Consider the following 15,819-nt stretch of genomic DNA (forward strand, 5'->3'; position numbering starts at 1 on the left):
CTTTTGTGCGTTTTGCCAGCAGCTCTTTGCAATGCTTCAAGCATTGCGCTGTTTATGACTTCAAGCCTATCAACTCCCGAGATTAGGCTGGTGTAACCGATGGACGGAAGCTATACTGTTACACTGGCAATCCTGAAGTGCCTATAAGAACATCCAATAGTCAAAGTTATATGAAATACAAATGGTATAGAGAGAAATAGTCCTATAAATACTGTATTAACTATAACCTAAAACCTCTTACCTTGGAATATTGAAGTATCATGTTAAAAGGAACCACCAGCTTTCATATGTTCTCAAGTTCTGAGCAAGGAACATAAACATTAGCTTTTTTTTTTACATGGCACATATTGCACTTTTACTTCTCCAACACTTTGTTTTTTCATTATTTAAACCAAATTGAACATGTTTCATTATTTATTTGAAGCTAAATTGATTTGTTTTGATGTATTATATTAGGTTAAACTAAGTGTTCATTCAGTATTGTTGTAATTGTCATTATTAAATACATTTTTTTTAAATCGTCCGATTGAATTGTTATCTGCTTTTTTTGGTCCTCCAATAATCAGTATCGTTATCGGCGTTGAAAAATCATAATCGGTCGACCTCTAATTTTTATACGCCCCTATGCAGATGTGATGTTAATTCCGCACCTGTGTGGATGCACCTGCATTCTATATACTGTGTATCCCTCATTTACTTAAGTGTTTCCTTTTATTTTGGCAGTTACCTGTATGCTCCTTTTGAGAGCAGCCATAAGCAGACAGACTGGCAAAGAGGGGGCTTTTGACATCACTATGCTGAAGTAAAAGTAAAGTGGAGATACTTCTGTCAGACACAACTAAACTTTCCAGTTCTTCAGAAATCTCTCTACAACTACGCAGTGTCTTTTATTCCTGTGGTTCTCTAAGGGCAGTAAGAACAGCATCAACACCAACAGATACTCAATGTTTTACAAGATCAATTGAACTTTGCTATGAACATGGCTTCTCCTGTTTTCTTATATTTGGTTGGTTAAAGCCTTTTTATAACTGTAATGGTCAACCATTACCACCAGAATTAGTTTATATTTTTCCCTGTCTGTCTGGATGTGTTCACTGAGCCAGTCTATTCCATGTGGACACAACTTCTGCAAGGCCTGTATCAGAGGATGCTGGGATACCAATGGCCTGAACCAGTGTCATTTATGTAAGGATAAGTTGTACAGGGAACCTGAGCTTCGTGTCAACACAATATTCAGAGAGATTGTAGATGCATTTTAAGAAGATGAGAGTCAGAGGTAAAGATGAGTCCCCTGCCAAGCCCGGACAAGTGTCCTATGACTTATGCACGTGGAAGAAGCTCAAGGCTCTGAAGTTCTGTCTGGTGTATCAGACCTCTGATCAACCCTGTGGAGAACCTGGAATACAGGCTGTGTAAGAAGCACAACAAACTCCTGGAGCTGTTCTGTAGAATTGACCAGACGTGTGTTTGTGTCATGTGCTTGAAAGTAAGGCCTCATGACACTGTCCCTCGAGAGGAAGAGTATGGAGAAAGGAAGGCTAAACTGGGGAAGACTGAGGCAGAGGTTCAGTAGATGTTCCAGGAGAGACTGAGGAATGTTCAGGAGATCAAAGACTCAGTAGATCTCGGCAAGAGGGAAAGAGATTTCACAGTGTACAGGTCTTCACTGCTCTGGTGCGCTCCATTGAGAGAAGCCAGGCTGAGCTCATTGAGGTGATTGAGGGGGAGCAGAGCAGAGGAGAGAGGCAGGCTGAAGGGCTCATTAAAGAGCAGGAAATACTGAGCTACAGAGGAGAAGCACTGAGGTGGAGCAGCTCTCACACACTGAGGACTACCTCCTCCAGAGCTTTCCATCCCTCTACACCCCTCCACCCACTGCGCCGAGATCAGTGATCTGTGTGTGGGAACTGTAAGGAGAGCTGAGGAACTCTATCCATACTTCTGCCCGAGTAATAATATAAGTGGGGAAAACTCTGCCCCTCTGATCATCACCCCTTTCAATCACCTAATATGACTTTTAATGTCATAACTAAGCGTCAGTTCTGAAGAGAAGGCAGTGTGAAAAATTACTATTTTAAAGGCCCTTTAGTAAGGAGATCTGGTAATCTCTCTGTGACATTAAAAGTTTGTTTCAATTCAATGCCTGCTATAAAGTGAAAGTGAAAAAGACCCTGTTTGTCTGAGAACATGTACAGTGGGGCTAAAAAGTATTTAGTCAGCCACCAATTGTGCAAGTTCTCCCACTCAAAGATGAGGCCTGTAATTTTCATCATAGGTACACTTCAACTATGACAGACAATGAGAAAAAAAATACAGAAAATCACATTGTAGGATATTTTTTTATTTTATTTTTGCATTTTCCAATTTAAGAACATTCAAAACAAAAGTGAAAAGATATTAGACAACGATAGGACAAAGTGACAGTAACAGACGAACGTAAACAAAAATAAATTATAATTATAGTTATATAAACAAACATACAATAATAAAAAATGTAAAAATAACGAGACATTGGATCACCTGCCGTAGGCTACATATTATACATTACGTGTGAAACATTATGTGAGGATTATATATACATTCAATCAATGAGATGTGGGGGGAGATTCTCCATATAGTCAATAAAAGGTTGCCAAATTCTGTAAAATGTCTTTAACTTATTCCTCAAGCAGTAAGTGATTTTCTCCAAAGGGATACAACTATTAACTTCCGAAAGCCACATTGCAACTGGCAGGGAGGAATCCAATTTCCATTTCAAGGCAATACATTTCTTGGCAATCTCTAGCAATATTTCTGTTAGCTTTATAGTATGGCTTTGCCTAAGATTGGTGTTAGTAAAGTTACCCAGTAGACAGACCTCCGGGTCTAAAGGGAATGCAACCCCGTGAATTGAGGATATGGTATCGCATACCCCCTGCCAGAAACCGTGTAGTTTTGAACACTGCCAAGTGGAATGGAGGAATGTTCCTTCATCTGAGCCACATCTAAAACATAGGGAGGAGATATCTGGGTTGAACCTGTGCAGTCTAGATGGGGTGATATAGAGCTGATGGAGGAAATTAAACTGGATCAGTCTGTATCTGGAGTTCAATGTGGATGTAACCCCATCCCTGCATAGGTCACTCCATAGATCCTCATCAAGATCAATACCCAGATCTCTTTCCCATCTAAGTCTGGGTTTATCTAGCCCAGGCAGTGTTAGTCCTGACATATGAGCATTGTAAACACGGGAAATGGTCTTGAACAGTGGTTGGTCTGCGTGGCAGAGTTGTTCAATAGGTGACATCTTAGGTAGGTTCCATTGTCCCTTGAGAGTCACCCTAATAAAGTTTCGTAGTTGTAGGTAGCTAAAGAAGTCCCTGTTAGGCAAGTGGTATTTCTGTTTCAGCTGATCAAAAGACATAAGAACTCCCTCCTCGTAACAATGTTCCAGAAGAGTGATCCCCTTATCAGACCATGGTCTAAAGTTACTATTCTGGAAAAACATAGGGATCAATCTATTGTTCCATAAAGGGGGTTTAGGAGAAAGGAATCCCCCTCGTCCGAACAGCTCATGCAGTTTGCACCATGCCAGGACAGAATGTATTAAAGGGTTGTCTGTGATGGTTTTTATAGATTTTCTGTCCCATTTGTAAAACAAATCTGCCCCAGTGTCATCATTTACCTCAAGCTTTTCAATGTTCAACCAAACCTCTTAGCCAGAAACCTAGACTGTGCAGCCCAGTAGTACATTCTAAAATTGGGGAGGTTTACGCCCCCTTGACTGTAATCAAGGGTCAGTTTATCCAGGCCAACCCTAGGGGTTTTGCCGTGCCAGATAAACCGTCTGGTCAGCTTGTCGAGAGAGGAAAAAAATGCTGCGGGAACAGGGATAGGGAGAGATTGAAACAGACATAGAAACCTGGGCAGGACATTCATTTTAATTACATTGATTCTACCCAGTAGAGTCCATCCATTTACAAAGGTCAACCTCCACCTTTTGCAACAAACTGGCCAGATTGAGTTTATAGAGGTTGTTCAGATTACCATCCACCATTATGCCCAAATATGTGAAGCCCATAGGCGACCATCTAAAAGGAAACTTGTGCTTGATGGTATGATGGTCAAAGACAGACAACGGTAGATTTCGCTTTTATCAAGATTGACCTTATATCCAGAGAAAGAACTATAACACTAGTAGGATCTGCAAGTGAGAGAGGGAGTGTTCTGGGTTTGTTAGGAATAAGATAAGGTCGTCCGCAAAGAGTGATAATTTATGGGTATGGGGGCCCACCTCAAAGCCATGTATGTCAGGGCACGTTCTAATAGCCTCAGCCAACGGTTCGATGGCGAGGGAAAAGAGGTGGGGGCTAATTGGGCAACCTTGTCTGTTCCCCCTATAAAGAGGGAAAGAGGAGGAAGTAATCCCATTGGTAGTAATCCTAGCTTTAGGAGATTTGTAGAGTGATTTTATAAAATTTACAAACACGGTACCTAAACCGAACTTTTCCAAGACGCGAAAGAGGTATGGCCATTCAACCCTATCTAAGGCCTTTTCAGCGTCGAGGGAGACTGCGACACCAGGTATTTTGTTTTTGTTACCAAGGTGAATTATATCAAAGAACCTTCTGAGATTATTGGAGGACAATCTATTAATTATGAAGCCAGTCTGATCTGGGTTGACCAACAGGGGAAGACATGACTCCAGTCTCTTAGATAGCATCTTGGTGACCAGTTTACAATCTGTGTTAAGGAGAGAGATTGGTCTATAGGAGGTGCACTTTAGCGGGTTTTTCCCTTTCTTGTGGATTACAGTAGTCACTGCTTGAGAGAAGGACTCTGGAAAGCAGTTGTCTTCTCTGGCTTTTTTAAGTACCTCCATAAGGTAGGGGACCAACAGCTCCCTAAATTCTTTATAGAACTCTGGAGGGAAGCCATCCTCCCCAGGAGATTTATTAGAAGTTAAGGATTTAATGGCCTCCAACAATTCAGGGACTGAGAAGTGTTCACTCAGGCGCTTGCTGTCTTCCCCTGACAGGCATGGGAGGTTGAGAGAGGAGAGAAAGGAGTCTATCTCTGATAGATCATCGCTTGATTGGGAAGTGTAGAGGTCTTCATAGTATTTCTTAAAAGTATTATTAATTTCAGTAGGGTCTAAAGATATCTCTTTAGTGAGAGTTTCTATGGCATTAATTGTCCTCTTACTTTCCTCTGCTTTCAGTTGCCATGCCAATACTTTGTGAGCTTTCTCTCCAAGCTCATAATAACGCTGTTTTGATTTAGTGATGGCCCTCTCAGCTTGATATGTTTTCAGAATATTATATTTAATTTTTTTATTTACCAAAAGCCTGTATAGATCTTTAGTCGGGCCTCTTTGGTAGGTTTTCTCTAGCTCGAAGATTTCAGATTCAAGGGCACTCAGTTCTGCACCGTGTTTTTTTCTTCAGCCCTTTAGTATAGGAAATAATCTGTCCCCTCAGGTAGGCCTTCAATGTGTCCCAAAGAATGAAGCTGTCAGGAGCAGAGGGTTTGTTTGTCAAAGTAAAAATATTGATCTGCTCTTTGATGAATGCACAAAATTCAGGTTGCTTTTGAAGTGTAGAATTTAGTCTCCATCTATATGCTCCATTTACCTTGGTAGGAATGGAGATTGATAATACCAGAGGAGAATGGTCACTAAGCAATCTGGGGAGATACTTGACATCTAACACTCTATGAAACAGTTGTGTCGAAAGTAAAAAGTTATCTATGCGTGTGTGTGTCTTGTGTGGGTGTGAATAAAAAGAGTAGTCCCTATCCTGTGGGTGCAACTGTCTCCAGATGTCTAGTAAATTGAGATCTTTCATGAATGACATGGTGAGCTTGCCGGCTTTGGTAAGAAGTGAGGGTTTATCAGAAGACCTATCACGAACTGTATCTAAGCAAAAATTAAAATCTCCTCCAACCAGTAGCCATCCTGGTGGTGCTTGAGCAACCTGAAGGAAGACATTCTGAACAAACATATGGTCATCGAAGTTAGGAGCATAAATATTCAATAGGGTCCAAGACTCTGAAAACATATGCACCAAAACAAACCTGCCAGAGGGATCAGAGATGTGTTGTTGACGCAGAAGGGGATGTGTCTACTTATCCAAATTGCAGTTCCTCTTGCTTTGGAGTTAAAAGAGGATGCAAAAACTTGTCCTACCCATTCCCTCTTCAATTTCTTGTGTTCACTGGCTGTAAGATGTGTTTCTTGTAAAAACACAATGTCAGCCTTTAATTTCTTAAGGTATGTATAGACTCTTTTCCTTTTAATCGGGCTGTTAAGACCTTTTACGTTGAATGTGACATTTTAGTGGATTAAGCATAGGTTGGGTTTCAAATATGTAACTGAATAGAAATCTATCCTATGCAGATAATTAGGAAATGTTTCAACTTTGGTTTGAGCACAAAAGTGACCTGTGTGTCTCTTTAGGAAGGAAACAATAAACATAGAAAAAGGGAAGAAAAAATAATAAAAATCCCACCCACCCCGATTGTCAGACTAGAACAACAGTCCCAACAATCAAACATGAATATACTTGTAGCGATAAGTTGCTGCTCGCTTTCCATCTTGCTCTTACTAACTAAACCTTGGCGTAAACTAAAACCTGCGAGCTCTCTAAATTGAAAACAAAACGTTGTGAATAGATATTTATGGCTGAATATTTACTGCCCACGGTAAGGGCTGCTTGAGTCTCTTTACGAAAGATTAACATAAATGAGGGGGAAAGCAGTGGGCCTAAACCCAATTATTGCTTCGCCCAGTAGATATGGACTAAACAAATATACTCTCCTGTAAATGTAATAGAACTCACCCCGGGAAGATACGGTTAGTTGAAAATGTACAAATCAATTAAAGTGACCGGGAGATACCAGCAGTTCAATCCGGATAAGAGAAAACAAACAGACTGCATTTTATCCCCCAGAGAGACCGTCCTGGCTCAGACTCAGACGTTGCTCAGTTCTTTGAGAAAAGTGTGCACTTCTCCCGGTGTGTTGAAGAGATGGCTTCGGCCTTTGTACTGAACTTTCATCCGCGCAGGGTGGATGAGGTAGCCGGTGATGTTCTTCTCCTTCAGTGCTTTGGCGGCAGGTCTGAACTGCTTGCGGCGTCTGGCGAGGTCCGCGCTCATATCTGGGAAAAGGCTGACCCTCTTCCCATCGATGGCGATGTCCCCTTTGGCTCTTGCGAGTTGCAGTATCTTCTCTCTGTCCTGGAAACGGAGGAACCTGATCAGGACGGCTCGTGGGGGCTCATCTGGCCGGGGTTTCGGCGCTGATGTTCTGTGGGCGCGTTCGATTTCCAGCGGCTTGGTGAAGTTAGTTATGCCTAGGACCTCCGGGATCCATTGAGTGAAGAAACGGATCGGGTCACGGCCCTCGCTGTCCTCTTTCAATCCCACCACACGGATATTACTACTACGTCTACTCTGGTTCTCCATCTGATCTACTTTGTTTTTGAGGTAGGCATTGTCCTTTTGCAGTTGTGTCAAGACCTGGTCATGTCTAGCGATGGTATCTTCAACTGTGCTAATGCGCAGCTCTGCCTCAGTCGTTCTCAAAAGGAGATCATTCATGGAGGATTTCAGATCGTCAATGGAAGAATGGAGTTCAGCCGATTTCTTATCGATTTTCAGAAAAAGACCTCTGTTACCATCCTGAATTTCCCGGAGGAGAGTAGCCAGCATGTCGGCAGGCTCGCAAGAGGCTGCTGAGAGCAACAGTCTGGATCTGTCGTCTGAGTTATGAGGGCTAATGCTGATCTTGCTAGCTGTAGCGTTATCTTGGGAATCAACAACGTTTTGGTCGTCCTTCTTGCCTCTCGGTCGGAGGTCCATGGCTCTTTGGGAAGGTAAGTACTTGACAATTTATCAGCCGATGTTAGAATATTGTTTCAACGTTGTTATTTAGGTAAAAATAGAATAACTTTTGAAGAGCTTGGTTTGTCAACGTCTGCTCAGCTCCGCGGCATCACGTGTCTACATTGTAGGATTTTTAATGAATTTATTTGCAATAACAAAAGTTTATCTCAATACTTTGTTATATACCCTTTGTTGGCAATGACAGAGGTCAAACGTTTTCTGTAAGTCTTCACAAGGTTTTCACACACACTTGCTTGTATTTTGGCCCATTCCTCCATGCAGATCTCCTCTAGAGCAGTGATGTTTTGTGGCTGTTGCTGGGCAACACGAACTTTCAACTCCCTCCAAAGATTTTCTATGCGGTTGAGATCTGGAGACTGGCTAGGCCACTCCAGGACATTGAAATGCCTCTTACGAAGCCACTCCTTCATTGCCCGGGCGGTGTGTTTGGGATCATTGTCATGCTGAAAGACCCAGCCACATTTCATCTTCAAGGTCCTTGCTGATGGAGGTTTTCACTCAAAATCTCACGATACATGGCCCCATTCATTCTTTCCTTTATACGGATCAGACGTGTTGGTCCCTTTGCAGAAAAACAGCCCCAAAGGATGATGTTTCCACCCCCATGCTTTACAGTAGGTATGGTGTTCTTTGGATGCAACTCAGCATTCTTTGTCCTCCAAACACGACAAGTTAAGATTTTACCAAAAAGTTCTATTTTGGTTTCATCTGACCATGTGACATTATCCCAATCTTCTTCTGGATCATCCAAATGCTCTCTAGCAAACTTCAGACGGGCCTGGACATGTACTGGCTTAAGCAGGGGGACACGTCTGGCACTGCAGGATTTGAGTCCCTGGCGGCGTAGTGTGTTACTGATGGTAGGCTTTGTTACTTTGGTCCCAGCTCTCTGCAGGTCATTCACTAGGTCCCCCCGTGTGGTTCTGGAGTTTGGAGTGTGACTGTTTGAGGTTGTGGACAGGTGTCTTTTATACTGATAACAAGTTCAAACAGGTGCAATTAATACAGGTAACGAGTGGAGGACAGAGGAGCCTCTTAAAGAAGTTACAGGTCTGTGAGAGCCAGAAATCTTGCTTGTTTGTAGGTGACCAAATACTTATTTTCCACCATAATTTGCAAATAAATTCATGAAAAATCCTACAATGTGATTTTCTGGATTGTTTTCTTATTTTGTCTGTCATAGTTGAAGTGTACCGATGATGAAAATTACAGGCCTCATCTTTTTAAGTGGGAGAACTTGCACAATTGGTGACTGACTAAATACTTTTTTGCCCCACTGTGTCTCTGCGCTAACAGAGTGGACAGTGGAATCTTTCGAACTAAACTGCTGGTCCTAAATCACTTAAATGTTTATGTGGCCATGTAACTAGACGTGTTGCCCTATGCTTGTGAGCAGCCCCAGTGTACAGTGCCTGTTCAGGCTTTTCTCTCTCGGAGGAGTGGAAAGTTCCCCCTGCTGTGTTTGCTCAGGGTGTTATCTCCCAGTCAGCAGCCTCTCTCTCTCTCTCTCTCTCTCGCTCTCTCGCTCTCTCTCGCTCTCTCTCGCTCTCTCTCTCCAGTACACACCCTCAGCTGCTTCACTTGACTCTGCTGCTGCACTTGACTCTGCCCTCTACTAAGAACTGTGTGTTCTCTCTGAGAATTCAACCTCTATCCCTGTCTCCCTCTACTTTAGAGAAATCCCCTTGCTTTCCCACACTTTCCTTGGTAGGATTCTTTAAATGGGGCTTCAGTGGTTTCAGAGATGGCTTCATGCAAATCCGTCTGTGTCTTTCCCACCTTTCAAGCCTGACACAAACAGTACAATGTCTTCCACAGTTCGTTAGATCAAAGTAGATCGTTAGTGAAGGAACATTTTGTTCTCTGAACACAGAGCCTTGAATTGTGCATCTTGTCTCATACAATCATTGGTTCCTGTAGGTGCTGGGTAAAGATATGAGGGGGAGACGGTCATGACCCCCCTTAGACCTTTTGGCAGAACACATTCTATAAGTTAAGATGGGAGACATTGCCAGACGCATGCAGGAACCAAACGTTAATTATGAATAACTAATAAGCTAAATCGTGCAAATATACAGTGCATTCGGTAAGTATTCATAACCTTTGACTTTTTCCACATTTTGTTTCATCAATCTACACACTATCCCATAATGACAAAGCAAAAACAGATTTTTAGACATGTTTGCAAATGTATTAAAAATAAAAACTATTACATTTGTATAAGTATTCAGACCCTTTACTCAGTACTTTGTTGAAGTACCTTTGGCAGAGGAATGCAGCATCGAGTCATCTTGGATATGACGCTACAAGCTTGGCACACCTGTATTTGGGGAGTTTCTCCCATTCTTCTCTGCAGATCCTCTCAAGCTCTGCCAGGTTGAATGGGGAGCGTTGCTGCATAGCTATTTTCAGGTTTCTTCAGAGATGTTCGATCGGGTTCAAGTCTGGGCTCTGGCTGGGCCACTCGAGGACATTCCGAGACTTGTCTCGAAGCCACTCCTGTGTTGTCTTGGCTTAGGGCCGTTGTCCTGTTGGAAGGTGAACCTTCACCCTAGTCTGAAGTCCTGAGCACTCTGGAGCAGGTTTTCATTGAGCATCTCTCTGTACTTTGCGCCGTTCATCTTTCCCTCGAGCCTGACTTGTCTTCCAGTCCCTGCCGATGCTGCCACCATCATGCTAGCTGTCATGTGCCTTTTACTGAGGAGTGGCTTCTGTCTGGCCACTAGCACAAAGGCCTGATTGGTGGTCTGGCCACTCTCCCATCTCCACAGAGGAACTGTAGAGCCATGTCAGAGTGACCATCGTGTTCTGGGTTATATAAGAAGGTCCCACAGTTGACAGTGCATGTCAGAGCAAAAACCAAGCCATGAGGTCGAATGAATTGTCCGTAGAGCTTCGAGACAGAATTGTGTCGAGGCACAGTTCTGGGGTAGGGTACCAAAATGTCTGCAGCATTGAAGGCCCCCAAGTACACAGTGCCCTGCATCATTCTTAAATCAAAGAACTTTGGAACCACCAAGACTCTTCCTAGAGTTGTCCACCCACTCAAACTGAGCTATCGGGGGTAGAAGGGGCATGGTCAGGGAGTTTGAAATGAGCTTTGTTGCTAACTCTGGCACTTTTAAATTGATGTTGACCATGAAATCTTGATTCATGCACACTGTCCCTGTCAAATAAATAAATACATTTGAGCCAGAATCTACTGTATCGGTCGACCCATCTCCTAATTTCTAATACTGCTAATTTTACCAGGCTGGTCCATTAAGAACAAATTCTTATTTACAATGACGGCCCGGCAAGAAGCCTCCTGTGGGGCAGAGGCCTGGATTTAAAAAAAATGAAAAGTAAGACGAGACGGACAACACAGATGGAAGACACTTGAAGGGAGACCTATGGCAACAACACAACCTGGTACAAACCTTAAGGGCAGAAAACAGCACGAAGGACAGAAACGGCAGAGACAAAGCACATCACACAAAACAGCTACAAATGTCAGTGAGTGTCTCTAAAACTAGTGTCCAAAGAGTGTCCCAAAACGATCCACTTTAAGTGTTTTGCAGCTCGTTCCAGTCGCTAGTTGCAGCGAAATGTAAAGAAGAGCGACCCAGGGATATGTTAGCTTTGGGGACCTTTAACAGAATGTGACTGGAAAACCAGGTGTTGTATGCAGAGGATAACGGGTATCTCAGATAGTGGGAGTGAGGCCTGAGGGTTTTTTATAAATGAGCATCAACCAGTGGATCTTGCGTTGAGTGTGAAGAAATGGCCAGTTAACAGTGGAGTGTAGATCACAGTAATGTCTCCTGTAAGTAGCATTTGTGGCAAATCTGATGGCCGAATGGTAAAGAACATCTAGCCACTCGAGCACCGTTACTGGCCGATCTGTATATTACGTCTCCGTAATCCAGCATGGGTAGGATGCTCATCTGAATCAAATTTAGTTTGGCAGATGGGGTGATGGAGGCGCGATTACGATACAGAACACCTAGATGTAACCTTAGCCTGCAACTTGGTTATGTGCTCGGGGAAGGACAAAGTACTGTCTAGCCAGAATTGGTTTGTGTGAAAAGGGATGGCAGTGGGAAAGAGGTATCGGATAGGTATGTTTCTGTTGCTCATTCATTCTTCTGGCATTTCACATCAGTTTTCAAAGCTAATGTATTCAAAGCATACACTTGAAAACAAACTCATTTAAAGACACTCACTTTAGACCAAACACATTCAAAGCGTTTCCTGTGTAAATCTTTTTAATTAGAAAGATGGAGACAAAAGGCTGATGCAGGATCCCATCCAGCCGCAGGACATCAAACAGTGTCTGGTTCTATTCTGGAGAGTCTTCTCCTCCGCTCTCTTCTCTGCATTGATTAGACGGCTCTAGTTAATACTGTGGAAGGGGAGGGGAGGTTTGACGTCGTTCTCTGGTTGTGTCTGTCTGTTGATTTTTTTTCTAAACCGTATTTAGACAAAGCGATTTGGGGAGAGTTTGTAAACTATTCTGTTTTATTGTCCGTGTCGTGTGAGTGAGTGGGTGTGTGTGTCGTGTGAGTGAGTGAGTGTGTTGAATGGGTATTTGGTGGACAGTGACACTCAATAAAAGGACAGAGGGGAAAGAAGATTGCCCTTGATAGACTGAGACAAGCAGAGAAGGCCATAAGAGTAAGTGTTTGATTCACTGCTCTGTCACAAGGAGTAAAGTCAGTGTTATTTCAGGCTACTTACTTTGCACGCTACCCACTATGTGTGATGAGACAAATAGACTGTCGCGTGACCCTTGGGGGTTTCCAAACATAACACGTTCTGCATAGAGACAGACATCTCAAAGCCATCATCCTAGATGGACCGAGGAATTCAGACACACCTATGAAACACACATTATTACAAATAATTCCCTCTTTATCCCAAGACATGTTTGGTATATGCTTCTTATGATTTTGGTGTTTGAAATGATCCATTTCCCTATAATGTATTTGCTGCCGGTAACATTAGATTTCTCCTTGTTTTCCTTTACATATGGTTATCAGTCGAATGCTTAGTTTTATTCCTTATACTATAGCTGTCATACTGCCCCTCTGTCTCTGGTCGGGCTAATTGCAGTGGGCAGCGTTTCAAGCTCTTTGTTTTTTGGACAGTGAAACAGGAATGACACGAACCACTGGCAGACAGTTTCTTTTCTCTAAATCACAATGGCCCAGTGCTTCTCTCTCTTGCTCTCGCTCTCTCTCTCTCTCTCTCATATTCCTTTCTTCAGCTCAGTTTTCTTTGTGTTTCCATGGTGTTTCTTAGAAAATATCTGTGAAGAGGTGTATAAATGTGGATTTTTGCGCAATTTCTCTCCCTCGCTTCAACTTCTCGGTGGGACGCCACTGTGCTTTGTGAATCACATGCGTATGTGTGCATCTGTTTTATATTGGGGGTGTGATGTCTTGCATAGCAAACAATTGGGTTTTTGCAATCAGGAATAGCTTACATTGATTTACATGTGTGATGGTAATTGTGTTGCTGTGTGGTCTTTAAGCGAACAGCTCTCTCACACTTGTTTCTCTTGTGCAGATTTACATTATGTACAGTAAACTCATTCTGTATATTAAACTCTCTCTCTCTGTGTGTGTGTCTCTCTCTCTCTCTCTCTCTCTCTTTCTCTTTCTCTTTCTCTTTCTCTTTCTCTTTCTCTTTCTCTTTCTCTTTCTCTTTCTCTTTCTCTCTCTCTCTCTCTCTCTCTCTCTCTCTCTCTCTCTCTCTCTCTCTCTCTCTCTCTCTCTCTCTCTCTCTCTCTCTCTCTCTCTCTCTCTCTCTCTCAGGTGTTCCTGTTGCTGTGTATAGCAGACTGGATGGTGTACTCTATGTGGCGTAGTGGTAAAGACCCAGACAGTTTCTCCATCCCCTACCTGACCGCCCTGGGCGACCTGCTGGGCACCGCTCTCCTGGCCCTCAGCTTCCAATTCCTGTGGTACATCGGTGACCAGGACAGCGACGTGGGTGACTGAGATGACCCCTGATCCCTGGTGGAGGGGTCACGCCCGTGCCTCTACCCCAACCCAGAACCCCTACCCCTTCTCCTCCTATTATGCCATGCGGGGTTGTTGCCGTTTAGGCGGTTTGCCACGCTCAGCTATTGGTCGCTGGAACATTCCTCTGCCTCTCCTATTGGGCAGAGTAGCACTTAACACTATGCTGATTGAGCCAATGAGGAGCTACAGATGTTCATTTGGAAGAAAAAAACTATTATTTGGAAAGACATTTCTCTGCATCTGGTTCCTTTCCTCCATTCAACCAATTGCATTTCATTCTGAAAATCATATGCTTCTTACAGTGCAATTTATTAAGAGATTTGACTGTTGTTGTTTCGTTGCAACAAGTCACTTATATCCAGTGGACACTGCACATATAGCTGGAAGCCTTCAGTTAGTGAGATCTACAGGCTGCGGTGTTTATTCCTGACAGAAGGGAGACACATGGACAGACAGGGTGGAGAAAGGCCAGGTTACAGGAGGTACACAACTGGCCCTGGACAGCTGGGGCCAGGGTTGCAGGGTTAGTTGCTGGATCAGCTGTTTTAGAGCTGGGATGGAACAAAAGCCTGCACACTATGCTGTTGTTACAGACTAGTATTGCCTTCCCCTGGTCTAAAGCTTTATACAGTCTATACCAGAGCACTGAGTTTACTCTCAGCCCAGACGATATGCATCTCACTCTCTTTGGATGCACTTCATATAGTCTCTCATTAAGGTCAGTCACAGATTGAACCTCAGTTGTTTATCTGTTTGGGCTTTCATGTGTCCATCTGTACCCTTAGTTTGGTTTTGCATGACAAATAGAATTGGGGACAGCAGCCTGATCGTGACAGTTAGCGGTACTCAAAGGAATGTATTGGATACCTGCTATTTTTATACCTCTCGAGGGACTGATTCTCTCTCTCTCGTTTTCTCTCTCTCTCGTTCTCTCTCTCTCTCTTGTTCTCTCTCTCTTGTTCTCTCTCTCTTGTTCTCTCTCTCTCGTTCTCTCTCTCCCCTCGTTCTCTCTCTCCCCTCGTTCTCTCCCTCGCCTCGTTCTCTCCCTCGTTCTCTCCCTCGTTCTCTCCCTCGTTCTCTCCCTCGTTCTCTCCCTCGTTCTCTCCCTCGTTCTCTCTCCCTCGTTCTCTCTCCCTCGTTCTCTCCCCCTCGTTCTCTCTCCCTCGTTCTCTCTCCCTCGTTCTCTCTCCCTCGTTCTCTCCCCCTCGTTCTCTCCCCCTCGTTCTCTCCCCCTCGTTCTCTCCCCCTCGTTCTCTCCCCCTCGTTCTCTCTCTCGTTCTCTCTCTCGTGCTCTCTCGTTCTCTTTCTCTCTCGTTCTCTCTTTCTCTAGTTCTCGTTCTCTCTTTCTCTAGTTCTCGTTCTCTCTTTCTCTAGTTCTCGTTCTCTCTTTCTCTAGTTCTCGTTCTCTCTTTCTCTAGTTCTCGTTCTCTCTTTCTCTAGTTCTCTCTCTATATATATATATATATATATATATATATATATATATATATATATATATATATATATATATATATATATATAATGGCGGTCCAGTCACACAGAGTAGGTACTATTCTGGCGTTATACAGTCAGGTTCCGTGCGATCATGTGGTTTTGACTGTGGACGTTTACACGCCACGCACTCTGTTTACACGTATGTACGTATGTTCACTACGGTGGCTCTCTGCCGTTAATATTCCAATGAAATGTGCCTGCGGAGATTCACAGGGTGATGAGATGTTATTCTTTCTGATGCCATATTCCTTTGGTTTTCTGTTGGCTCTGTTGTTCTTTTCTAACCTTCTAATAATGTGCTGTTAAAAGGGTTCGTTGTTTTCATATTCGCAATCTGTTCTCGGAAACGGACCACGACTGACCTTTTTGTGACTCATATAAATGTTTAATAAATAAATAAACGTCCAGCATGAATAAGCTGCTTACAAATG

General features: G+C 43.3%; 1 protein-coding gene across 1 annotated transcript in view; it reads left to right on the top strand.

Moving 5' to 3' along the window:
• LOC118379292 (solute carrier family 41 member 2-like) overlaps window positions 1–15,819 on the top strand; it is a 44,468-nt gene extending 28,649 nt beyond the window's left edge. The window contains exon 11 of the mRNA XM_035766301.2: window positions 13,685–15,819. Coding sequence (XP_035622194.2) covers window positions 13,685–13,870 — 186 coding nt within the window. The 3' untranslated portion in view covers window positions 13,871–15,819. The remainder of the gene's footprint in view (window positions 1–13,684) is intronic.

Source organism: Oncorhynchus keta, chromosome 13, assembly GCF_023373465.1.
Source record: "Oncorhynchus keta strain PuntledgeMale-10-30-2019 chromosome 13, Oket_V2, whole genome shotgun sequence".
Classification (NCBI taxonomy): Eukaryota; Metazoa; Chordata; class Actinopteri; order Salmoniformes; family Salmonidae; genus Oncorhynchus; species Oncorhynchus keta.